The sequence below is a fragment of the Schistocerca gregaria genome, chromosome 4 (assembly GCF_023897955.1).
Source record: "Schistocerca gregaria isolate iqSchGreg1 chromosome 4, iqSchGreg1.2, whole genome shotgun sequence".
In the NCBI taxonomy this organism is placed as follows: domain Eukaryota; kingdom Metazoa; phylum Arthropoda; class Insecta; order Orthoptera; family Acrididae; genus Schistocerca; species Schistocerca gregaria.
The window spans coordinates 490,580,476-490,607,831 of record NC_064923.1 but is presented as its reverse complement, the minus strand read 5'-3'; the positions used below and the strand labels follow the sequence as shown (position 1 = coordinate 490,607,831).

Sequence of the window (27,356 nt, the reverse complement as noted above, 5' to 3'; positions counted from 1 at the left end):
CCAATGTAAACCCAGAGGGGCTCCCAATGTAAACGCAGACGGGAATCTGTGGACCACATCGATCGGGCTGTTTGTGGCATCGATCTTCAACCGATAAACTTGGCGCAACTGGCCACAGCACTGAAGCCGACATGGCTTCACATCCCTGTCGGTGTCATCCAGAACCTCATTGACTCTCTTCCTGGACATCTCGCAGCGGTCCGTGCTGCGAAAGGTGGTTATTTAGGGATGGGTTGATTTGGGGGAAGAGACCAAACAGCGAGGTCGTCGGTGTTATCGGATTAGGGAAGGAAGTCGGCCGTGCCCTGTCAAAGGAACCATCCCGGAATTTGCTTGAAGAAATTTAGGGTAATGACGGAAAACCTAAATCAGGATGGGGCGGACGCGGGAATCACACTCTTATATACAAGATGACCCAGGAGAAGTGGTCAGTATTCACGGATATGACATGGGAAATCATTCGAAATAAAAAAACCGTAACAAACACGGGCTCGAAAATGAAACACATCTCTTGCGCTGGAAGAATTCTCTTAACTCTGAAGGTATGCAGTTTAGAAACCATGTTTGCTAGATATTTTTTTCTTCTTTTGGTCCCATTCTACCTCCTCCGAAATAATGGAAAACGAAATGCTTGCAGTAGAAGAAATTTGCTTCACAGTATCGAAGATAAAAAAGTGCTTGTAGCTCTTAAGGAATATATTTTAGAGTCCATGTTTGCTAGACTTTTTGCTTCGAATGACTGTTTCTGTAAAAATCGCTGATTATTGTTCACTCCTCCTGTGACATCCTGCGTTTTATAACGAACTGTTTATACGTCTAGAAGCAAGCCAAAACTTTGTGTTTCATTCCAGACCAATGAGGATGTTTTAAATAAATAAAAATGGTAAAATAAATAACAGTTATAAAAGATTAACAAATCAGCTTTGTAATTGGGCTGAATATTTTACAGCCAACACAACTTAACTGAGAGAAATCTTCATATGTAAAAGTGTCTTCGGGCGAGCCACAATGAAGTGCTACAGGACCATTACTTTTAATAAGATATGTAAATGGCCTAGTAGATGACGCCGAAACTTTCGTGAGGCTTTTCGCGGATGACACTTACATACAAAGACAACGCAACGCTAGAAAATTGTATTCAAATGCAGGAAGACTTACAGAGGACCGACGTTTGGTGCAGTGATTGGCAGCTGTTCGTAAACATAAACAAATCTAAAGTATTGCGCATAACTATGGAGAAAGGCCCATTAATGTAAGACTACACTACTGATGAACAATCACTCCGAGCAGTCGCACCCGGTAAGTGTTTGAGAGTATGTGTACGCAGTGACTTTAAGTGGATCGGCCACATAAATATATACTGGAGACCGATATTCATTGGAAGAGCGCCCACATATTGCAGTCCTCCCATGAAGGAGGTAGCTTACACTATCCTCATTCGACGATTACTTGAATATTCCTTCTCAGTCTTGGATCGGTAGCAGATATGACAGAGAGGAAATAGAGAAAATGGAAAGAAGAGCAGCGTATTCCGTCACAGGTACGGTTAGTACACTAAGCGCGAAAGCGTCACGGAGCTGCTCATACAACTGCAGTGGCAGGCGCTACATGAGAGGAAATATGCGTCACGGTGCGCCTTACTGTTAAATTCCCAGAGCGTATACCCCTAGAAGAGTCAGCCGACGTATTACTCCTCCCACTCACATCTCGCAAAAGACAACGCCAGTTAAATTAGAGGTATTTGAGCTCATATGGGAGCTTACAAGCAGTCGCCATTCCAGCGTACCATACGGGGCGGTACAGAAGGGGGATGAAGTAATAGTGATACACAAAGTACACTCCACCACATACCATAAGGTGCTTGTGGAATATGGATATAGATGGAAATATAACGAAACGTATGTGGTAAAATAAATCGTCATTTTTCCGGTAGTTTCCCTTATACTGTAGAGCAGAAAAGGACGCTATGGCCATGCAAATGGCCAGCCTCAGCCCATGCATTACAACGACGCATAAAATTCTGCTACACTCTCTCGCAGGCCCCTAGTGGGCGTCTTCTTCAGCTTTTGCTGCACCAATCATGTCTTGTACCCCACAGGAAAAAAAACAGAGGACCAAGACCCAGCGATGATGTTGGTGTGGGACGGAACCTCGGCACCCTATCTAGTGATAGGTATCTGCAGTTGAGGTGCTCAATGCCGTTAATAGCTAAGTCGAATGGCGCACAGTCGTATTGAAATCACATCCCCTTGTGGACAACAAGAAGTACAGGTTTTTATAGCACGTCATATTCTGTTTATGGCTGTAGAAGTTTAATTTTCTGTTTCAGTTTCGACGTTACGCCATTATCAGGTAGAAATAACTGATGGAATGTCACAGCACAGGTATATATTTGTTTTTCCATAGGCCTACTGTGTTTTACTCCTTGTCACCAGTTGCCGTAAGTACGACCTATTATATTATTTTAAGTCAGACAAGCAACTGCCAAACAGTGGGAGATATACACTGTGGTTATAAACCCCGAGTCCTCCAAGACAATAACACTGACAAAAGTGCTGTCGTATGTTAATTTTGCCATTGGAGACTTTTCATCCAATGAGATATGCACTGGTTTATCAGTATCGGAGAAATGCTGTAGTTTATTCTTTAAAAGGTGTAACATATTGTCACTTATCCCACATTTTATTTGCATCCCTTCCACATACCTCTGTAATGTGCGCTTTGTTGGAAACATAAAATATTCTGACAAAACCTGTATACCTGAGTGCTGAAATATAAGAAACATCTTATTTTCGTCTTTCCACCTTGCACATGGCATGCTAACCTGGCTTAACAATATGTCAGGGGCATCTTTTTGTAAATATCTGGATCCTAGAGTCTTCAAAATTTGTTTGACCTTCTGACACAGCCTCTGTTGCCGTCTGTACTCCCTGTCCAGTAATCGTGTTGCACGATGTCTAGTGAACTGCACGTTCCGATACTCCTCATGATTTTTCTAGGTACGAGTAACTGCACTTAATTTTACCACTTCATCGTCAAAACAGGTATGCGTTGACGATTCAGATGAATCTGCCACTGATATATGGAGAGTTCAACTGGCTGCTTCTGTGCCATAGGAGTGTTTAATAGCTTTAGACGGATTGTCGAACCTTTGTGGCAGCTTCCTCTTCATCGTCAGTTGAGATGGCTTATTTGGGATGTAAAACAGAGTGGTTACTGCATTCCACTAGTGTTTATTATTATCTGCATTCATCAGCTGGTTTTGTTTGGCGTGTAGCGAACAAAACTTAACATTATTATGAAAGTAAACAGGATCTTTTCTCATAAGATCTTCTTGTCTGCTATCACTGGCTATTTTCTCTTTCCAAGACGAAACATTAATTATAAGTATGCATGTAGTTTTCAAGAGAATCCTGATGATACAGTTCAGTTTGGTGTATACCTCTCAGAGTCCTTACGAAATCTAAAAAGAGACAGATGTGGGATCTTCTTCCTGTTGTGGCTTCAATTTATTACGCTACGCTACGCCCCCATTTTGTAAAAAAACACTGTACAAACCAAAACAAATAACTGCTTTTCGTTTTCACGATCGCGCCAAACTGAACAGTTTTACTTACTGGCCCTTTGCTCGCTGCTGGCGCAGTAGGCAGCAAAATTGAGGCGAAGTGTCGCGAGTGTTACGTTAGACTGTGCCGATACTAACGCAAATCTGTTTAAGATTTGCCATTATGTAACATACGACTATCACGAAAATCGCTGAAAGAAACGATAAGTGATACTCACACACGCTGTAGGCCCACCATATTGTATTTAAGATATACTGTTTAGATCAAGGAAGAAACTTTTGTGCAGAGACAGTGCCTAAAAAAGTATTAAAATAAGCAGTGAAATGGTGTAATGTTGAACAACAGCTCCGCTAGTGTACCAACGATGCAGACGAAGATCTGGGACGTCAAAATCGTAAGAAAACTACCAACGTAAAATGTATATTACAAGATTTCGCGTCATAACAACTGACTCAAAACTATCTGCGTCCTGCAAAGACTGTGGTATCAATCACAAAAATTAGGGACAGCTCCACACCAGCAGAAGACAACACAGGGCATTAATTCCTGGCCACCCATTGCCTTCCCCTTCCTTCTAAAGACCGCAATTGCCACTCCAGCAGCGGAATAAATGATCAAAACAGTTCTAGGGTAACTCAGAGAAAGACATTTTATCTTTAATTAACATATGTGTGTATAAAAGACTGATGATCATGCAAATATGCTCGAAACGCGTTGCAGTGTGTTATGTTAAACATAAATAAATGTGATTGGCAGCAGAAAAATATAAATAATAACGCTTTACCTGCATTACATTTTATACGAATATATGCAGTTCCGCCGTGTGAATTATTTTAGATAATGGTCTCTAACGTTTTAGGTTGTTTTGTGTTCTACTTTTTGATTAAAATGCTGTGAATTTAAAACTATTTTTGGAAAATATGTCCTGTGCACTCCTCTCTAGAAAAAAGGTGATACAGGAGCTAATATTTGCCAATGTTTATCTACTTTACTTGTGGTTATTACTGTTCTTACAACAGCAAACGAAGCAAATGAGATCACTAGGCTGAGTTTCGTATTTTCTCAGCACTCTGTAACTTCCAAAGCGTTTACGACTCTCTGATGTATCGGCGGAACATTAGTGCAGGTCCGACTATCATGACTTTTTGTAGTTAGCAGATGGATATTTTATCAATAATAATGGCTTTCAGGTGCCTACTAAGGTCTTTTAGCACTGCGCTCAGTGTTCCGAGAACTACCGTCTGTTTCTGTAGTTCGATTTTCAAGTTCTCATACCTGCTAAGTTTTTCCAGCTCTTTGATTCTTCTGTCACATGGGTTGAAAATGTCACTGACATGAAATTTCTTTTTGTCTGCAGTGGTGTCTGTTGTGCTGTGTCTTAGTATTCGATCACTGTGAAGTAGGAAGTCATTTAGTAATTTTGTTTGTTCGTTTTCGACGGTTACAATTCAAAATTTTAGTTGCAGACAGACACAACAAAATAACTGTTACACACTAAGCTTTCGGCCAAAGCCTTCTTCAGAAAAGAATGAGAAACAAGAAACACACACACACACACACACACACACTTAGTGTGTAAAAGTTATTTTGTTGTGGCTGTCTGCATCTCAGTGTGTCATCTGTGCAGTGAGAAACAATCCAATCTTAGCACAGCAGTTGAAATTCCAAGCTGGACTTTCCATTGTTGAATTGCGAGCTGTCGGATTTATTACTAGGAGGTGTTACCAGAGAGTATTTATGGAATAATTAATGTGAACATATTGGTGATTTAATAATGAAACACTGCACCAGTTTCTTATATTTCGATGTATAGCACGTCGCATTTCAGGAATATATCCTTACTTTTAAGTGCAACTGGTTATTTCTGGTATCTGCGTGCATGTTGTCGTCCTTCTCTTGGTCTGCAGTCTTCTTGTGATTTTACTGCAATCGGAAATTATATTTCTTGTGTTCTTTTAGGCACTAATGTTAGAAAATAACAAGTTTTCGTTTCTCCTTCATTGTGCATAAGACTGTACAGGTAGAAACCATCACTCACACTGATTGTTATGTTACAGAGATATTACGACAGTATGGCTTCCTAAAGCGTGTGGACATGATCAGAGGCATTCTATTATTCATGTATTACGTTATTTACATCAAGCTGTCGTTTCTAATTCTATCGTCAACACCACTGAGTACTTCAAGTAACATTCTTGCTTTACGTCCTATTTTAGAATATTTTGTAATAAATAACGAGTGAATAAATATTGAGTGAAATGTATGAGGGAATACTACAGTTACTATGGAAAGGAGGAATATTTGAAGAAACTAATCGGTTCAGCATCTAGTTTCTCGCTGAGAATTCTTTCTTATGACTTTTTGTGGCGTACAAATATTTCCAGCTCTTCCATTAAACCCACTGTGTGTAATTTCAGGAAGTGACTGAGTATCTTATGATACTCTCGTATGTTTGTGATTGCTTGCTAGTGTTCCTTTACGTGAGTTGCTGTGGCTGACTTCGTGAACTGGTTACGAGTGTAAAAGATGATGTGTACAGTACATCTTGCGTGAAAGCTCCTGTCAGTCTGTCCCGTGTTTTAGCTTGAGCACGTTTTACATGTAGTTTTGTATATTCCAAAATTGGAGACTTCATCTTTTTTGTTGTTTCAGGAGTGAACTTATTTCTGATGTAATGTGTTATTTATGGAGAAAGCTGTTTTCACTTTATGTGTACCAGGTAGGTTTGCTACTTTTCGGGAAATATTGTTAGTTTATGCCACAAAAATATAAATTTCTTTCTTTCTTTGCTGCACGTTTCTCATTTTTGTCTGTCTTTGTGCGGGGGAAGTCATTAGCTAATACATTATCCTTAATGTCGATCCCTTCTCTCTGAGCAAAATGGTTCAAATGGCTCTGAACACTATGGGACTTAAATTCTGAGGTCATCAGTCCCCAGAAATCAGAACTACTTAAACCTAACTAACCTAAGGACAACACACACATCCATGCCCGAGACAGGATTCGAACCTGCGACCGTAGCGGTCGCGCGGTTCCAGACTGTAGGGCCTAGAACCGCTCGGCCACACCGGCCGGCCTCTCTGAGCATACCGCAGCTTTGCAAGAAGGTTGTGCATATCTAGGTGAGACTGTTTGGCGCAAACCTCGTACCTTATGATTTCAAACTTGAATAAAGCAAATGTAAAGGACAGCAGTCATTCGCAGAAAACCATAATTTACTGCAGACATAGATTTCGACTAGAACTTAGTTATTATTGAAGCATTACGAGAAGAGTCATATAGGCACAAACATGAGAGAGCATGAACTTATGACATTGATATTGACATTAACACAACTCTTCCGGTAATGTACCGATGATGAGCATATTAAAGCGGGAATCTAGATGCAATAAATTACGAATATCTGTGACTGACTGTCGTTCTTAACAATTGAATATTCAACGGCGGCTGTGCGCTATTGGTCTCCAGTGGACTTCAATGTAATTAATAAACATCCTGGGAATAAATCTTTGACGATTTATTATTGGATTTCACCAATACATCTGCCTAGCTTGTCTGTTTCTGAGATCACTCGATCAGAATTAATAAAGAAATGCATGAAATGTAATGGAACGACGATAGTGTAAATTTGCGCCGGTTCGGGACTCAGACCCAGATTTCCCGCTTATCGCGAGCGGTTGCCTTGCCAAAGACTATCCGTGCACTACTCATGGTCAGACACAAACATCCATATGTCGTCAACCACATGTCTACAACCTGTACTCGTAGTTCCATTATGTATACTCCATTACAGGGGAGACATTTTACTTGAAAGTCGTTCGTCCGGTGTTGGCGAATAAATACGATATTGCATTGCATGTGTCAATCAAGCAAAGTGATGCAGTGATTACCACAATGGGGAAGATGGGGGTTCAGTCGTACACATTTAGGTTTCAAATGCTAATGTAAATAGCGTACGGTAAATGCCGAGGCTGTACCTTGAAAGAATAGGTCGATTATCTTCAAGTTTTTGGTTCGTGTCTTTTGTTCTCGGCGCCGACGGAACGTTAAAGTATAGATTTCCTATCTTAGTTTCAATATAAACTGAAAACTTTTAATATGGAAATTTAGCACTGATTAAAACAATAAACAAATAGCAAATTCAGATTTGTCAGAATATAGAAACTTAAAATTTGTAACTAGTAAGAGCAATGATATCCGGTTACTGGCTCACAATTTCGCACTATCAAAGCGCACTGAAAAGTAAAATATTCGGGATGGCAAGCGCTGTTTACGCCGTTTTTTTCTATTAATCGGCGAATGTTGTTCTGTGAGAGTTTATTTAATGAAACAGACATTCAACATACTACCTACGAGTCTGCACTCACAGTGGGACCGCATCGCTTTAGTCGTTTTGTCTGCGGCGCCTCTAGTGGTCAGACTTTTTGATGGCACCAACAGTGCGGAAAATACAGGAAAAACTTTAGGGTACGATCCGGTTGTAGACGATGCAAATATAAATATCTGCTCTCAATCGAAGTTACAACTGTCCCATGAATTGGTACTGAGAATATTACGCCAACAGTGTCAAATCTGAGCTATTAGTAGCACAACACTTTTTTGCACCACGTTATCCCATTATCAAAAGCTTAAAACTTTGATACCAGTAGGCACCTCACAAGTAAAAGACTAGAGCAAACATACATTCTCAAACACTCATTTTACGTCTGACATTGCATGTTTGCTGGAAACATGCGTTTTCAAACATGCATTTTTATGTTTGACACTGCTTGTCTGCAGCTGGGTTTTTACTGGTGGCGGTGCCTAGTGGCATAAAAGCTTTAATAAGTTTGATAATGGGATAACGTAATGTCGAAACACGTTGTAAGAGGTCCACATGACTAAGAAATTTCTGGTCTGAGATTCTCTTATAGCTTACATATCGCAGGCAGCGCGTGATCAAGCCATCGAAATTACATCTGCTCGAGTGCGCTAGCAATAAATTCCTTAGTCATGGACCTCTTACAACGTTGTGCTAAAATATCACTCGTTTGACAACTGTTGGGGTAACATTCTCAGTACCGGTAAGTCCACACTGATCAGCCATAGGCGGTAGTTAGCGCGCTTCATGTTTCCTATTACGCCCTCAAGTTCCAGCTCCCAGCTGTGAGACAACAGTGTTAATGATTATTCCTCCTATCAGCAAATAGACGAGAATGTAACAGAAAAATGTTTCGCAATATATTTACAAATGTTAAAGCAAAGTACTCTGACGAACCAAAACATTGTATTGCTAACCACCAGATTGAGTGCCGGCAGAGTGGCAGTGCAGGTATGTGATATGGTAAGGAGAGTATAGAAGTGGAGCAGAGGTTAATGTTCCATCCTTCTAGTGATGATTTTCTCCGGAAATGCAGAAATGCTTTGACAACAAAGGGCAGTTGTTATGGCCTGGCGTTTGGAAACGAGTGTCTAGAAAACGACGAAACTTGTCGGCTATTCGTTTGCTACTTTCTACATAACGTGGTTGATCGTTAGTGAAACCACGAGTAGGTGACAAAATGTTGGGTGTCCGCTGATAATCACAGGACTTGGAAGTCAGAGGTTTCCCCACTCTGTGGCAGTTCTGACGACAGAGTATAATCCTGGTGACGGTATAAGTGTTTCAGGGCACATCGTGCAGCGCAAACTGTTGAACGTGACAGCTAGTTTACACGATCAGCTAACTACACCGTTAATTACGACTGCAGTGGACATCGGATCATCGAGAGGGGACCGTGGACGAATGTAAACGGGTCACCTGGTCGGATGTATCACATTTCTTGTTGCCCTAGGTCGATGGTCGTATCTCGTTAAACCGTTATCAAGGTCAAACATGCAGCTCCAAACATGCAACGCGCTATAGACGGAGGCCGGCATGGGCAGTGTTATCTGTGGGGAATGTTCATCTGGGCCATGACAGTTGTATATACGTGAACATTATTGTGGACCGCATGCCTGATGTGTCCCCGACGGTGCTGACATCTTCCGACAGGATAACTCTCCATGCCACGAGGCCTTACAGTAGCTCGAGCAGCAAAACAAATTCGTCTGATCTGAGCCTGATGGGACTCGTCATGGACGGTATTGGGCGCCAGCCCGGTAATTTACGGACGTCGTTTGACCTGTGCATAGATAGCCGGTACCACATACCTACGAAGGACTTGGAGAAATCAAGCCCAGCATAATCGCTGCTGCATTACGTTCCAAAGGTGCATGGACAGTCTATTAAGCAGATGCTCATAATGCTTTGGCTTATCAGTGTATGTTCCCCGAACTTAATGCTAAAACAGGCACATCACTTCATATAAGGGTCGATAAAAAAAATCCGTTTGAGAGCGTTGCTGCAGCGTGTATGCGACGTAGTGCGACTCCGATGATGCTATATACGCACCGACATATAGGCAAGGGATTAATGTGCCATTTGTGTCTTTCCAAAAATGCGGAAACGATGGATTTGGTGACGTTCCACCAAATAAGTCGAAACAAGACCAGTGTGCTGTTATTATTTTTAGTATTTTATCCAAATTCAGCTATTGTAGTCACATGTAATGAAATAATAAGCAGTTTCGGCACTTAGTGCCCTTCTTCACAAGGTTACACCTATCGCGTTATTTGACACTAAGTGCCCGGAGCCTGTCAAGAAATTTTATTATTTTTTCAACTGATTCCATTATGCATTATATGATATTCTTTTCTTGGATCCCAAACAGCGATCTCCACTAGACATCCATCGAAGAGTGAGTAATGTCTACGCGGCAGCATGCCTGTCGAATACCACCACTGTGGAATGGTGCAGCAGATTTCATGCATATGCAGATAATAAGGTTATAGTACCCCTTATATAGTATCTTTGATGCTAAGTCAATTACAAGCGACAATTCGATACCAGACTACAGTCGATTTAGGAAGACAGCCTCATCTCCTGCGCCAACTCAGATGGGAAAAACTGGAGCACCTGCCCTATCATCCTGTGACTTTGCGATTATCACCCATCCGCTCACCTAAAAATATCCTGAACGGTCGACAATTGCTGTCGGACGAGGATGTGTACTTTACGGATTTCTTCAAGCAGCAGCACACGGTGTTTTACCAAACTGGTATCTTCAATTTCGTGCGTCGTTGGAATGATTGCCTCACTGCTAAAGGCGATTTTGCCTAACTGGCCTAAAGATTCTGGACTGTAAGGCCTTCGAACAGAAACTCCTTGATTGCGCCTTGTATAATAAAAATTACAATTGCGCCATACATTGTTATTCTTCCTCCAAAAATCGTGTCTGTTGGCAAACAGCTTTCATTGCAGTGTAACAAGGTGAGCGTTAGCTACAATGAACCGGCGGGAATTTGTATTTCTGTGGACTCGAATGGCTATATTCCAACTTTTAGCTGGCCGGTGTAATTCATCATACATTTCTGCACATCACTGTTTGTGTAGCTAAATCACTGGTTTGTTTCTTGATAACTGCTATAAAAGTGTGTAGGTGCGCATAAGGCATATGCAGGTTACAGTACCCCTTATATAGTATCTTCGATGCTACGTCAATTAGAAGCGACAATTCGTCCAAATCTAACAGGGACTAAAGAGGGACGGCACACAGAAGGCCGCTAGCGTCTGAGGAGCGCCATTGTACAGGGTGTCCGAAAAGACTTTCCCTGATTACATAAATTGATATCTCAGGCTAGAAGTAAGATACAAACATGAAACTTGTGTTAAATTGTTTACAACTATGAAAGTTTTTTTCTGTTTTAGGCTCGCAGTACGTAAGTAGTCGATGAGGTGCAGTTCCCATGAAGCCATGTTAACCAATCAGGAGAAGGCACAGTGTGTCCTGTGGTACCATGAGACACCATCACCAACCACAGTGCAGAGACCCTTCCAGACAACATTTGGAAGGAATCCACCTGTTGTCAAGAGCATTAAAGCCTGGTATGAGAAGTTCAAACGCATGATCGGTTGCTGACCTTCCGAGGTCTGGTCGACCAAGAACCTCACCAGACAGGGTGGAAGCTGTAAGGCAGTCTTTTCTTCGAAGTCCGAAGAAATCGGTGCGCAAGGCCTCACGTGAATTACAGATGCCAAAAAGCTCTCTCCATGACATTTTACACAAACTTTTATTGTTTCGTGCATACAGATCATTCAGGCCTTGTTGCCCAATGACAGTACACGACGATATGACTTTGCGGTCGAAATGCTATCACGTATTGAGGACGATGATAGTTATCTCAGACGGATTGCCTTTTCCGACGAAGCGACCTTTTTTGTCAGTGGAGTAGTGAATAGCCTTAATGTGCGCATTTGGGGTTCACAACCCCCTGGCGAGGTCATGGAGTGCGCCAGAGGCAGTCCAAAGGTTAATCTCTGGGTCGCGCTATTGCACGACCGAATTACAGGGCCATTCTTATTGGCTGAGACTACCATCACATCTACAGTGTATCTGGACATGTTGCAACTGTATGCTGTTCCTCAGCTGCTTCAGCATCACCCCGATGTCTTGTTTCAGCAAGACGGTACACTTCCTCTTTGGGGTTTGGACGTCCGTGCCTATCTCGATATATCTCCTGGGCGACGGATTGGACGAGATGGGCCAACGGTTTGGCCTCCACGCTCTCCTGACGTAACCACATTAGACTTATTTTTATGGGGTTATGTCAAGGACGAGGTCTGCCGAACACGTGTACCAGATCTTGAAACCCTGCGGCAACGGATAACCACAGTCGTTGAATCGATCCTTCCAGCGATGTTGGCTAACGTTTGGACGGAAACTGAATATCGCCAAGATGTGCTACGTGCTGCCAAGGGTGCTCATGTGAAAGTTTACTGATGTGTGAAAAAAACCTTCGATAGTTTGTAAACAATTAGACACCAGTTTCATATTTGTATCTTACTTCTAGCCTGAGTTATCAATTTATGTAATCAGGGAAAGACTTTTCGGACAATATGTACGTTGCCATCGGTAGTGCTCGGTAACCTATCAGGCGGATATGTAGTGATGGCACACAGTTTTGTGATTTTCCCTTGTAGTTGCGAATATGCACTTATTGAAAGTGTTTTCAGTTAATAAAACTCGTATGTGAAATTCTTGAAGTTGTTCATCGAGTAACTAGTTCAACAGAGTAATCTGCAATAATAGCTATACCAGCAATGAGAATCACATTAATGGAACGTTCCTTCTTAACAAATCCAGTTAAAATGTAACACTACCGGTGGCATACGCAACTGAATGTCGGTGCGAGTGTGCGGAGGAATGTTATAAGCTGCACGTAGTTTGTTTGTAGTGTCGGAGCGGCAGGCGCGAGCGTTCGCACTCACCGCGCTTCTTGAGGTGGTCCTCGATCATGACGGCGCTGATCATGAAGACGTTGCCGACGCTGCCGACGACGGCGAGCGACGCGACGAGCAGCAGGCGCGCCACGCGGCTCCAGTCGGCGCTCAGCGTCACCGGAGACACCGCGTCCGGCCCCGCCGCCTCCTCGGGCGCCGCGTCGCTCATGTTCGCCGCAGACATCCCTGCCGGCAGCACAGGCAGGCGCCCCCGTCACCCACTGCTCTCACCAAAACAGTCATTCGGAAAGGCTACCTGAAAGTTGCTCTGGGGTCTTACATTTACATTTGCCGCGTGGTTGTAATTAAAATTCAGCTACTAGTGGAGGCCTAGCGTGGGCTGCAACTACAATATCGCTGTGAAATTCAGTTCAAATGGATCAAATGGCTCTGAGCACTGTGGCACTTAACATCTGACGTCATAAGTCCCCTAGATATAGAAATAATTAGACCTAACTAACCTAAGGACATCACACACATCCATGCCGGAGGCAGCATTCGAACCTGCGACCGTAGCAGCAGCGGAGGTTCGAGTCCTCCCTCGGACATGGGTGTGTGTGTTTGTCCTTAGGATAATTTAGGTTAAGTAGTGTGTGAGCTTAGGCACTCATGACCTTAGCAGTTAAGTCGCATACGATTCACACACATATGAACATTTTGAATTTACGGTGGAAAACAAATTAATCCACTTGTGGACGCCAGGTGCAAATCTTGTTCTGTACCCTGTATGTATGGTAGTGTGACACTCAAGCGATAACGTGAGTGAACGGTATGGCTATCGAGAAGAGAGACCGTACACTGTTAGATAAACTGTTTTATGTGGAGGGCGGCAATTACAAAGCTGCACTGAGAGTGTGTCGCTGACTGAAAGGTCTGAGGAGAAACCCGATGTCATTAAACGGTTTAAAGAAGTGATAATGAAATTCAAAGTCGTAGATGAGCTTGGCGTTGTACCAGGAGGAGGAAGGCGGCCTGTCCCAGTCAAAGTTATTGACGAAACTGCTGTTGCTGTAACTGACTGTGCAGGACATGACCCGAGCTCGTGTAGTGTCGCGAGAATTGTCCATCCCATGGACAGTATGCAACACTCTGCAGTCTGTTTTACTGTGGTACCCGTACAAGATGCAGACAGTGCGGTAACTGCTCCGCAGCAGCGTTCTGAATTTGGACTTCGGTTTCTGGGATGGATCGAAGTTGATGAGACGTGGCCGGGCAATAATCTATGGACTGAGGAGACAAATATTACGCTAAAGGGTGAAGTGACATCCATCTCTTTCGCAGCAAACGTCGCTTGGTGTGCTGGGGTACTGTAAACCGCGTAATACGCACGAAGAACCACTGCAGTCGCCATATGTGACGAAGTGGTGTGGATTCACAAGCACCTTTTTATCCTCAGTCCATTCTTCTTTGACGGAAATATACCCAGATGGTTTTTCAGTGTACCGTGACATCTGCACCACCCGATACGAGTATATTCCGCAAGCCAGCTTACGGTAGGTGGCGGAGATATCTAACGTGAAACAAAACCCGTACCGAGGGCTCTCCGAGGAAGGCTCTCATCAGAAGCAGAGGCACGACGGGTACAAAAATTAGCCGCAGAAGCAAAGAAAGATAGACGCTTCAATAATTAAACGCGAGATGGACAGAGTGAAGAGCGTGGAGGAGATGGAGGGAGAGGCACAAGATGAACAGATATAGAGGCGGTGAGGAGGAGAGTACGACGTATATAAAAACCCCACACAAATTTAGCAATTGCGAAGCATTTCCAGGATCGCTGGGGATCAATATGTGCACCTCAGGGTGCAAGTGAAATTGTGCCGCGGATTAGGAATCCCTCTGGCCGCAAGAGCGCATGCAGCGTTACTGTCGCCAGTAGAGGGCAGGTCGGAGGAGGAGGCAGTTAAGGGCTGCGGCGACCTGGAGAAAGGGAGAGTGTGACATAAGCGCAATTGAGGTGGCGTGTTGTGGCCAAGCGTCTGCCGTGGCCTGTGGGCAAAAGTGGTGCTTTTGCTGACTGGGTTTGGCGGGGCCGACTGTTGGTCGTAGCCGTGAACATTGCTCGTTGAAAACTACTTCGGCAGGACGCACAGTATTCGGTTTATCCTCTGCTACTGAAACTACAAGCAGCTTTTGTCCATTGTGGTGCCGGGTTTGAGTCCGATCTGACCTTTGCAAGTACTGGACGCTGTGGCGTCTGCTGGATGATACACATGGGTTTCCGAGGACGATTAATCTTCGCTACATCCTTCTCTCGGGGCTCTCTAAGCAAGCGTTTGTCAATGGGCGCTGGATTTTACGAGAAATCACCGTGAGCATCCGATTAGTGTGCAGGGTGCGGCAGCGTTCAATGTGTGACCGGTCACCGCTCGCCTGTTGACGGGGGGACCGAGCCGCCCGTGCCGGCCCCACACGACTCGGCTCGGCCACGTACTCGCCCCATCGCTGTTGTCCGGATTCCGGACACGCGGATAACCGATCATGACCGGTCGCCGCTGACGTCTCACCTCGCCTCGTCCTGGCTCGCTGCGCTGTACTGTACAAAGCCAACGCCTCTCTCTCTCTCTCTCTCTCTCTCTCTCTCTCTCTCTCACACACACACACACACACACACACAAACACACACACACACACACACAATATATTTATCTCTGTCTCTCTCTCTTTTAATACAAAAGTAACGGGTACGTGACACAGCTAAATTCATAAAGCACTTGGAAACTAAAATGATATTTCAGTACAATCTTGGATAAAAGACGAGTCTCATTTACAAACAGAAGACATATTTTTCCTTTCATTAATAGGAAACATTAAATAAGTGCTGTCCCTGTAATCTAGAAAACAACCATCTTCATAAAGAAAGAATACAAAGAACATTAAACATTTACAGACTTAACTTGTCACACTTTTCACTTGTTTTCAACAGAAACAAAAGTATAGCTATTGTTTATCAGCAGTAAATCACTAACGCGTTCCGGATTTAATTGGCTGCGGCAATTTGTTAGTAACATGCTGGCTTTATTAAAGCATCTTTCACTAGGTGCGCTTGTTGCTGGGATACATAAAATAAGTCTTGCAACTGCAGCTAGGCCTAGCAGATCTGTTCCATGTCTGCACCACCACTTAAAGATGTCATCATCATCTCCGGGGTGCATTAAAATGTAGGCATCTATTTCATCTGCTGCGGATGATGTGTTGTTCCTCCATCCCTTGAAACAATCTCTCTTTCTGGGCGGTGATGACACAGTACTTGAAGGATATATGATAATAAACGAAAGAGACAAGTAATACAGAACTGATGTGGAAATCATCTAAACGTTCCCGTAAAAACGAGGTGTTTCACGTTAATGAAATATTATAGGAATTATAGCATTCCTGTTATTACATATTATTATACGTAATATTATACGAATTATAACATACCCGTTTCTCTATAATAAACTATCCACTGACTATGAAAAAACGATTATGTTAATGATTGCATGTTTAACCTGCGTAAGCAGCACATATTTGTCGAACATTGCTAAGAATTTCCTGTTTTTATTTATTTCAAGCTTATTAAGATCACGGAAAGACGGCCAAAGAAATGTAGCAATTTTATGTCTTGACGTGATCACAATCTTCTCACAAATGAAAGTCAAGGCTCGAATTTTAATCCTTTGTTCCTCCTGTTAAAAAATTCATCTCTCTTAGTACACTTCAATTACGCTAGTTAATAATAAATCTATCGCGTGTCATAATGAAACAGTGCTTTGAACTGCAGTAATTACTCACATGACAGTGTCATTGACACTGCAAATTTGTTGCAGTTTGTGAAACCAAAGAAGAACTAACTGGATTATCGGTTCTTTTTCGCCTTATAATTCATCTGTGGCCTCTTTAAATGGTCTCAGAAAATCGCAATTTTTCCTGCAAGCTCATTAACATATCCTTGCAATCTGTAAGCGGAGTTCTTTTCCGTCAGCAAAGCAGCAACTTCGTTATAATGAGTGTGTAAGGATTCCAGAATAGTGTACAAGCTGTTCCAGCGTGTGCAGACCTCTTGTCCCAACGATGATTTCAAAGACGAGAAGAGGCCACTTTTCTTAATGTACCTTAAAATGCATTTTGCAGTATTTATTGTTGACGCGATGTTCGGGGCATGATTTAACAAGAAGTTCATCGAAAGTATGGCTAAGTACTGTGTTTGTACAACGAGCGGCACAAGGAATCCTTTCGTTATTTTCCAAAGCCTTTATTACATTGGCACCCTGGTCGGAGACAAAAACAAAACTGTGCCATATGTTTGGCGAAATGTCCCAATCAACCATTCACTCTTCAGTTTCTTTCATAATATTTACTCCCGTCTTTTTAACGTCTGGGAATTTTGTTGTAAATAAAACATTGTTCACAAGACACCAATCTGTGTTAATGTAATGTGTTGTAAGCGTCAAATAGTGCACCTGATTATGCGAATCAGTCCACATATCAACTGTCACAGCAAATGTTTTATTAATAACATCCGCAATAAGAGAAGGCGTTACTCTGTTTCGTATTGCATCAGCTTTTGTTCTTTGACATGTCTGCTTATAGTAGAGGGATGTGGCATGACATCTGCCACGTTAACAACTCCATAATGTGCACCTAGATGTATTAATTCTTGGCCTAGTTCTCTGAAACCTTCACCGGAAACAGCATTAAAAGGAGTCATATCTTTAGCACACATTGCAACACACTTTGCGGTAATACTATTTTTTATTACTGCTGGTATCCCTGAAGGAACTGTATCTTTGTAAGGCTTTTTGCAAGCTTTTTTTTTTTTAAATGAGTGTTTTCCACCTGGAAAGAATAATGTGGGGCAGTTTATCCTCGATACAGAAATGTGCTCCATACTTGGCTTTTTAGACCTTCCTGTTTCTTCAATGTTCAAACATTGGTTTCAGTCTTAGTCTTACTGCACTGTCTTCCTCGCGCTGCATGATTACAGTGAGAGACACACGAGAAATGAGAAGCCCGTACAGGCTGCAGTCTCACTAGGATAATGACACGTATAATGTGTTTGAAGTTACGTGCTACGTATTCGGTCACGGCTTATACGCTCGGTCACAACATCTAGTGCGGGCAGCCTATCCAGTTAGGGTGTTCTCGCCCCATCTTATATTTTGTGCTCGCTTACTCGGTCATGCAGCATTCTAGTGTGCACGTCACTTGGTGTCGTGTGGTGGCTATTTTGACTCCGTATCCTGGTTGCCCGTTGTTATGTGTGTAAATGTGTTATTTATGAAGGTTTTGCCTGGTACTGAGTCCAGTTCTGTGAATGTTTGCGGGATTGTGGCTGTCACTATTCCAAACAGATTTTAGAATATGAAGGGTACAGAATGCAGATGTTTATCTTCTGATTTACGATTTTTTATATCTGTGAAAATTTTTGGATCTAGCTATTTTATTTCTGAGACATGTCTATAGTCACCTGTTGGCTAGTATCACGAGATCGAGTTGTTTACTGAATTGTTTGCATGTACAAAAAAAACCCTAAAGAACAATTTCTGGATTTGTTAATTTTTACTAAATAATTAACGAGTTGTCTCTATGTTGCAGTATAGGCTACTCTTGCTAACTGTGATCTTGTTAAAGATACCAGAGTACCATGACTAAAAGTTTTACCCAAGGTTGTCTAGTACTCTGATAGCGGCAACTGCCGTCCTATGTTAGTAGAGAAGGAATTATTGCTACTGGCTTCGCGTCTGCCACCGCCTCTCTCATCATAAATTTGAACTACTTTTTTCAGTCATTTTGGCTACTTCGCAGGCAATGGCGTTTTGATAATTATTGGCAATAGCCAATCGTTGGTATTTGCGACATAACATTTGACCATATGTTTTGCTGTTTATTGGTGTAAATGCATTTTTGCTTCGTTTAATATTCTTGACAGAAAAGAAGTGATTTTGTACAGTTGCTCTTTGAGGCGTTTGCCATCAGTTGCTTATTGAAATTTAGTCTTTCAGTTAATGTTATTCGTGGATGATGATGTTTGGTTTGTGGGGCGCTCAACCACGCGGTCCTGCGCCCGTACAAAGTCCCAATTTTGTCACACTCAGATGTTTTATGCAGCCCAGTCCAGCCAAAATCACTAATGATGAAGGTCCATACTGTTGAGGAAAGGATGAAGATAACACAAACACTCAGTTCCCGGGCAGGGCAAAATCCCCAACCGTGCCGGGAATCGAACCCGTGACCCCATGATCCAGAGACAGCATCGCAAGCCACTAGACCACGAGCTGCGGACTTATTCTTGGATGTTTGCTTTTAGAAATAAATTCATTAGTATTTTTTAGAAACGTTAATAAATTCATTATGGCTCAGTAGCTTTCAACACCAGCTCCCTAACGCATTTTAGAAATGATGCGGCAACTGGAAACGTACTCCATAGTTGAAGTATGCGGGACAGTACGATTCTTGTCCGCAAAATGTCTAAACTGTACAAAGATTCCTCGCAAAATGCTGGCGGCGTATGGATCAGATGTAATGTCTTGTCCAGCCATAGTGGGATGGTGCCCACAATTGGACTAAGAGCTGTACAGACTTGAGTGATGCTGATCGGGCAGGAAGGCCATAGACGCCAATGTCCAGGCAATAGACCAACTGATTCGCGGCAGAGCAGAAGTGATGAGGAAGTTCATCCAGCGATTCTTGAATGGCTCCGTGACCAAGTAGCGTATTTGCATCGTCGGGAACTCAACGATTGGTAGAACGTTCCATCGGTTGTTCACAGACTTGGTGATTATTCTGAAAAGCAGTGTCATTTATCTGTGTCATTTTGAAGTGTAGTGCAGCATCCGGTATAATTACTTTGCCTACCATAATAATGTGTGACTTACGTTTTGAAGTCCTCTCGTAAAATCTCAGAGGTCGCCAAGCGGGTGCTGAAGAAAACATATTTGGTCGAAACCTAACGTTTTTTGCCAATTTCTGCCAACTGAGTACTGGAGTGAGACGTGACGGACGAGGAATCAACTATAAAGGTCAAGTCACACTGTCGTCAGGTTACATCACGTCACGTCACATCACGTCACGTCCCTTTAATACATTCTGCAATGCATTTCAAATGGCGGCATCCACACTGGCTGTCCCGCCACTTTACGTCACGTTTGTCGGGGAGAAAATTTCGACGGCTGACGTCATCCGTCAGTTGTTGACCACGTAATTAATTGAAGCAGTGAGTCAGTTGTCTGAATTCTGTGACGTGAGCCTGCTAAATTACTCGCCATCCATAAGCGCATTTCTGTACATACCGGTAACGTGTTTAATATTTTACAATGTCACTGATTGCAATATGGCTGCAACTTCAAATGACAAAAGTGCTGTGGCTAGTATTAGGTTGGTTAGTAAGTGGAATTATTTTTGTATGCGGTAGGGAGTTGGTGTTGAGTGGAAAGGTACTGAACCGTAATGCATTTATTACCGTTCCTAAAAACACTAATGAATTTATTTTTAAAAGCAAACATCCTAGAATAAGCCCGCAAAACGTGGTCTAGTGGCTAGCGTTGCATTTGTAAAGTTTCATAAAGTAATGGACTGAAACCTTCAGAGCCTACAACAGCGGTGTAATGCTTTTTTGTGAAGTACATATCAAGTAATGTATTACAACAATTTAATTAAATATGTGTTTGTGGCAGGCCTATTTATCGTTAAGTAGCTCTCTGGAGTGGGGGTATGTGAAACAGTTTAGCAAGCATAAGTGGCTAATATTTATATGATTCCACTAGCTAGTTCTATTAATAGCCAAACACAAAATGTGAAGGAACGGTACTGATAGAGATATGCCTATTGCACAAAAATTAGCACTGGACTGGAAACTAAACTTAACTTTAAAAAAGGTCATAAGTCCCCTAGAACTTAGAACTACTTAAACCTAACTAACCTAAAGACATCACACACATCCATGCCCGAGGCAGGATTCGAACCTGCGACCGTAGTGGTCGCTGAGCTCCAGACTGTAGCGCCTAGAACCGCACGGCGACTCAGGCCGGCAATATTTACAAAATGCAGATTCCTTTTCCTCAAGCTCCTTGTATAGTGTGTCTAACTGCCCCTCCCTTCAGTAAATTTGCTGCTCACGAGTTCCTGTTGGTACAATCTGCTGTTTAAAAAGAATTCAATATTAAGCCTTATGTGGCTGATTAATAAAGTTAGATGGGTTGTTAGACATTGCGCCTGTAGATATCTGTATTCTGTTCATCTAAATTGAAACCCCTTGTAAACTAACCTACGCTCTTCCGTTGTCCGGCGGCGGCATCGCTCAAGAATTTAGAAGTTTCTCTTAGATATTGGGTGTTTGGTTCTTATCTCTGACACTCGCTAAAGCATCAGAAGTGATTGGTTCCTGAGGCAGCCAGTGGACTAAACATTTAATCCACGTAGTTGTCGTATCAAATTTCACTAGACAGTTTGTTTCACTGTGACTGCCTGTCGTGCTTATATGGACGTATCTTGAGATCACTGTGTCAGCAAATTAAAGATGATAAAAGGCTATTTAAGGCTGAGTACGGGTGAAAGGAGGTTGTCAAGTTTAGCTGTTCTGTCATAGACTAAGACACATCCGCCAAACTTGTATTTAATGGCGTAATCAATGAGTTTGCTTCTCCGAAACCAAAGGTATGCAAAGTAAAATTATAATAAAAACGTAATTCCAGAAGTGGGATATTTTCTTAACTCTTATAGTGTGTATTCTTTATTTGTAATTAGAAATTTATGCACTACAAATAATTTATGAGGAGCAAAAACAAAATATCGTTTACTTTTAAAGTTTTTCTCAGGTTCTGACCTCTGTAATATACTTACTACAGTAAGATATTTCATTGTTTTGAGAAAAACAACGGAATTTAAGTAATGTTTTTCAATAATGCTTCATTTTTATTATATGTACTTACGAAATTATTGAAAATGCTAAGTATACGTAGAAAATTCTGCAGACAGGTGGTTTTACGGGACGGGGACAGCTTTGGACGTTTTGCCTGGTGCGCAGGACCACCTCGCCACGACTGTGAGTCACCCTGGCACTTTCCTCCTGCAAGGCTCGAGGCGACAATGGCGCGTGACGTGGACGGTTATTGGCGAGCCTCCGTGTCGTAGTTGTGGTCCTTAGTTAGGATGACGCTCTGTTACAGCTTTCCAAACAAATCTATCGTATGCAAGTTCTCAGTCCAGTCACATTAATGTGATCACCGCCTATGTTCGACGTCGACGTGGAATAACCACTCGCATGCTGCATGTGGCAGCACAAGCGGTGGAGGACACATAAAGTGTGCTTGGGGAACGTGGAAAGCAGAGCAGTAGTTGTAATGCGGAAACAAAGCAATTAATGTGACGTCCAAAACGGCATGATCATTGGCTATCTTTGCAAGGATGGACACATTTCCGAAACAGCTAAGTTTCTAAACTGTTCCAGTACCACCGTGGTTAAAATACAGGTACACTGCGCACGGCAAAATAGCGCTAGACAAAATCGGCGACGAGCCAATTGTGGTGTACCACGAACCGTTGATCAGGGGGTGAACGACCGCCACGAAAATGTGTACGGCCGAATAGATGTGTAACTCCAGAATGAGATTTTCACTCTGCAGCGGAGTGTGCGCTGATATGAAACTTCCTGGCAGATTAAAACTGTGTGCCCGACCGAGACTCGAACTCGGAGACGGATACTGGCAGAAGTGAAGCTGTAAGTACCGGACGTGAGTCGTGCTTCGGTAGCTCAGTTGGTAGAGCACTTGCCCGCGAAAGGCAAAGGTCCCGAGTCCGAGTCTCGGTCGGGCACACAGTTTTAATCTGCCAGAAAGTTTCATATCAGCGCACACTCCGCTGCAGAGTGAAAATCTCATTCTGGAAACATCCCCCAGGCTGTGGCTAAGCCATGTCTCCGCAGTATCCTTTCTTTCAGGAGTGCTAGTTCTGCAAGGTTCGCAGAAGAGCTTCTGTAAAGTTTGGAAGGTGGGAGACGGATACTGGCAGAAGTGAAGCTGTGAGTACCGGACGTGAGTCGTGCTTCGGTAGCTCAGTTGGTAGAGCACTTGCCCGCGAAAGGCGAAGGTCCCGAGTTCGAGTCTCGGTCGGGCACACAGTTTTAACCTGCCAGGAAGTTTCAGATGTGTAACTGTTGAACAGTCGACCGCTCAGATGAACCAAGCGGCTACCAATTGCCTCTTCAGTGAACGTTGCTGCAGCAGGCGCCTGGTTCACGCACCCATGCTGACTGCTGTTCATCGGCTGGAATTTGCACTCAAATACCGCAACTGGACGTCCACTGAGTGGCGGCAGGTGGTCTTTTCAGATGAATCAAGTTTTGTGCTCCATTATGGAACGGTGGTGTGACCATTCAGTATTAAAAGACTACGACCAAGGTGTGGACGGGGCCAAGGAATTCACATATCAGACGTGATTTAACACAGAAATAATTTATTTATAACATACAATACATAACACCAACGACGTAAATCTTGCTTCGATGGTTACAATTGCCCAAAATGGGAGGGCCAACACTTTCCAATTGCAAAGGCTTTAATTTAAGAAATTAAAACGCCTAATATATCTTTTTTTAAATAATAATAATAATACAACACACAAGTAAGCGCTAAGTGAACGCACTCTTAAATCTTTAATTATTAATCACAAAGCGTGCGTTTACCACATATAGTTCTCATTACAATATTCAACATAAATACATGATTTCAGAACACAGCATGGCTTCAAATTTCAACCTGGACAGCCTATGGTCCTAAAACTTTCGTATTACATTCCAGGCAATCACATTAATAACTTATAAACACGGTTGGTAAAATACAAACGTTTGCACTATAATGAATTTTAAGAATCCACAATCACTCAAAAACATCAAAAGTTCGATACGCAGAATGTAAGCCTGTTTATGCAATTTTTCGGACCAAAACAGGCACGAGAGCCACCATAACAGAATTGCGCTAGTTGCTTTTAGGATAGGTGTTCCCATTAGCTCAATCACTGAGCAGATATTTACTTAAGCGACAGGCAAGATAGTTAATGCAAATAGAAGGTATTTCTAAAGTTTTTTCCCCTCCCTTTTAAGAAGGGGGATTTAGTAAGGTGGAAATTACACTTTGAGGAGACGCAACAGCAATCTAGCGGGCACGCCTTCACGACGACACCATCCCACTACACACGTACTAAACGAGCCGCGTGTCCGCTGTTCACACCAAACGTTAACAACACAGTTCCATATTCCTGACACCCAAATAGTCGGGATCAAAACAAAACCAAAGTTCCCAAGAGCGCAAGATCCAGCACAGCTTCAGAACAGATCTAACTCCATGAGGTCGCCTTCACAAATGCAGATATCGGAATGAAAACGAGAACGTTTCACAACATTCCCTAATCAGCACAATGTTCTTCGTTAGGTCCCGGTAGCGCTAGACAACGCTGACATGCCAATGCTAACAAACCGCTAAGGCAACACCTTCCAAGTGACAAACCGAAACCAATGTGACCCCTTATCAGCTGCGTGACAGGACTCGAACGCCCAACTACTGTCAGTGCAACTCACTTAGAATAAATACAGCGCTAATAGTATGACGGACACATATACCCAGGGATTAACAGAACACTAGACTGAACTAGAATTAACCTTAATAATAGAGCACTAGATCTTGGGAGACAAGGAACTAGCTACCACAGGGCGGGAGGATGAACTACCAAAACATAGAAGTGCAAACGTACACAAATAACTACAAAAATACACCACTACACCGGTTAGCAACGATGCATGGAGGAATCTGCACTGTCAGAATTGCACCAGTGAACAGAACAGAGGGTTGCCACGGCGGTGGCCATAAGGCGAGAAAGACGACTGGATGAACTCAATCCCAAAGGACGATCAACTTGAAACATTCACACTTAACTTCTTTTTTCTTTTCTCTCGGCGCACTTCGTCGTTTGTCCGGGACTGCAGTGCACAATTCTGAGCCGTCCCCAGTCGTCCCGGCAGACACCGATCCAGCCGAACTGCTCCCGGACTCAAACCCTCGCCGAACGGCGGCTCCACCGCTCCATGATGGTTACTGTTTGTTTGCCTTCGTCGACGCGATGATTAGACTGCCATCCGCCTCCCGCGGACAACCAGTGAACAGCGGACAGAGAGGCCTCAACCACGCCGACGTTCCTCCACGTGTAGAAGTGCGGGTTCGATAACAACACCCGTACGCGGAAGGCAGGATGTCGACGTCACCAGAGCAGACACGAAGGCCACTGCGCGACAACCTCTTCCAGCGTGACCGCGCTCGCCTATAAATAGTACAGGCCAAAGAGTCTCATGCAGTAAACACGCGAGTCGGTCGTGTTACCAACCTACGATTTCTAAGTACACCAAAGACAGAACTCGCATTCGATAGTGGGTACACTATGGGCGGGAGTTCAAACGAAAGAGCTTCATAAAAGACCAACCCTGAACAACCACGGAAAAACGAAATAGAAGCGAAGCAATAAAAGACAGCAACGAGACGCTACAGCCCAATCGCGCCCAAACACTATCGATTACCAAAAATATTGGCTCCACACGACGCCCAGGAAACGAGCCGTGAAAAGATGGAAGTACACACGGCTCACATTGTACAGACGGTCGCTGGCGCGTAAGGCGTGAAACGTCTATTAGGAAACACCCCGCAACAATTACGGTCTGGGGAACGGTTTTGGAGCATTCCATGAGTGAGGTCATCATTCTAGAAGGCACATGGATGAACACAAGTAAGCGTCTCTCCTTGGGGATCACGTCCACCCCAACATGCAATTTGTTTTCCTTCAGCACAATGGCATTTACCAGCAGGACAATGCAGCGTCACAGAGCTCGCAGAGTACGTGCGTGGTTCGAAGAGCATCAGGGTGAGTATAATGCACTCCCCTGGCCACCAAACACCCCAGATTTAAACGCAATAGAGAGTCTGTTGGACCACGGTCGATCACACGATGGATTCTCAACCGAGAAACCTGGTGGAGCTGGCCACGGTACTCGAGCCGGCATGGCTCCACATCCCTGTCGGTATCTTCCAGAACCTCACAGATTCTCATCCTGAACGTCTTGCAGCGGCCAGCAGTGCAAAAGGTTGTCACTGACGTCTTTGACAAGTGGTCACATTAAAGTGGCTGGACAGAGTATCTCCATCTCTGTCTTTATCCTCCACACCAGTCTCGGGAAGCAAATTAAATATTCCTACACGGTTTAGGATATACCCCTTAGCGTTAAAGCGTTGTGAGCAAACGAGCTCATGGAAATTCTGGGAGCACTAGTCTTCTGCCAGGTGTTTTTGTGCTCTGACGTTATTCTGCTCGCCTCGCCAATAAATATCATTGACGACTTACACAACTAATTTGATTTTCTTTGAGTAGTTAAGGAGGAGTTCGTGTTCGGTACTTATTATTTACTTTATTCTTCACTTTATTCTGTACTTATTATTTCCTACCTGCTGGCCTTGGAAGGGATAGCTAATTTCCTTTCTCCCGCAATTACACAAAATAAAAAATTATATGTCTGAGAGAATAAGAAATAAAATTTGGTCTGCAGGGGTAAGACATGTAATATTGGAAAGTTTCTGATCATTAGACTTCCCTCCAGTATCCTTGATTAAGCTCTGTACTGCGTTGCAGTTCGGTTGTTTGGGGAAGAAGACCAGACAGCGAGGTCATCGGTCTCATGGGATTAGGGAAGGACGAGGAAGGAAGTCGGCCGTGCCCTTTCAAAGGAACCATCCCAGCATTTGCCTGGAGCGATTTAGGGAATAAACTGTATTCTCCCTCTCCTAACAGGACCGCCGGCCGGAGTGGCCGTGCGGTTCTGGGCGCTACAGTCTGGAGACGAGCGACCGCTACGGTCGCAGGTTCGAAACCTGCCTCGGGCATAGATGTGTGTGATGTCCTTAGGTTAGTTAGGTTTAATTAGTTATAAGCTCTAGGCGACTGATGACCTCAGAAGTTAAGTCGCATAGTGCTCAGAGCCATTTGAACCATTTCAACCTAACAGGACCCCACAGAATGAGGGTATGTAACGCTGTCGATGGAGACTTGTCCGACGCATGTGGCCATTACTGTCGGGTACCTCCCCCATGGTACTGATCTACTTATACACTCAGCAAGGAGTACATGGCGGGGGGTACTGAGACAGGGCGAAGTGTCAGTTGTCAGCCTATGTGCGCTCCGTAATCTCTCGTATTATCATGATCCTTACGTGAGATATGGAACGGTTACAGGGTAATGATCGCACTTCCTTCTTCGAATAAAAGTTCCTAAATGTATGCATTGGGATATCGTGTGAACTACGACACTTGTCTCACACGGATTCTCCATTAAGATTTCCGGGCAGTTCTGCTACATTTTCGTACAACCTGTTACAATCCTAGCAGCACATTCCCGAATTCGTTCGATGTCTGTTTAACGCTCACGCAAAACACTGGAACAGG

General features: G+C 43.4%; 1 protein-coding gene across 1 annotated transcript in view; it reads right to left on the bottom strand.

The window, feature by feature from the left end:
* Positions 1–27,356, bottom strand: part of LOC126267778 (alpha-1A adrenergic receptor-like) — a 245,764-nt gene that overhangs the window by 202,076 nt on the left and 16,332 nt on the right. The window contains exon 3 of the mRNA XM_049973082.1: positions 12,895–13,092. Within this exon, the coding sequence (XP_049829039.1) occupies positions 12,895–13,092 (198 nt within the window). The remainder of the gene's footprint in view (positions 1–12,894; positions 13,093–27,356) is intronic.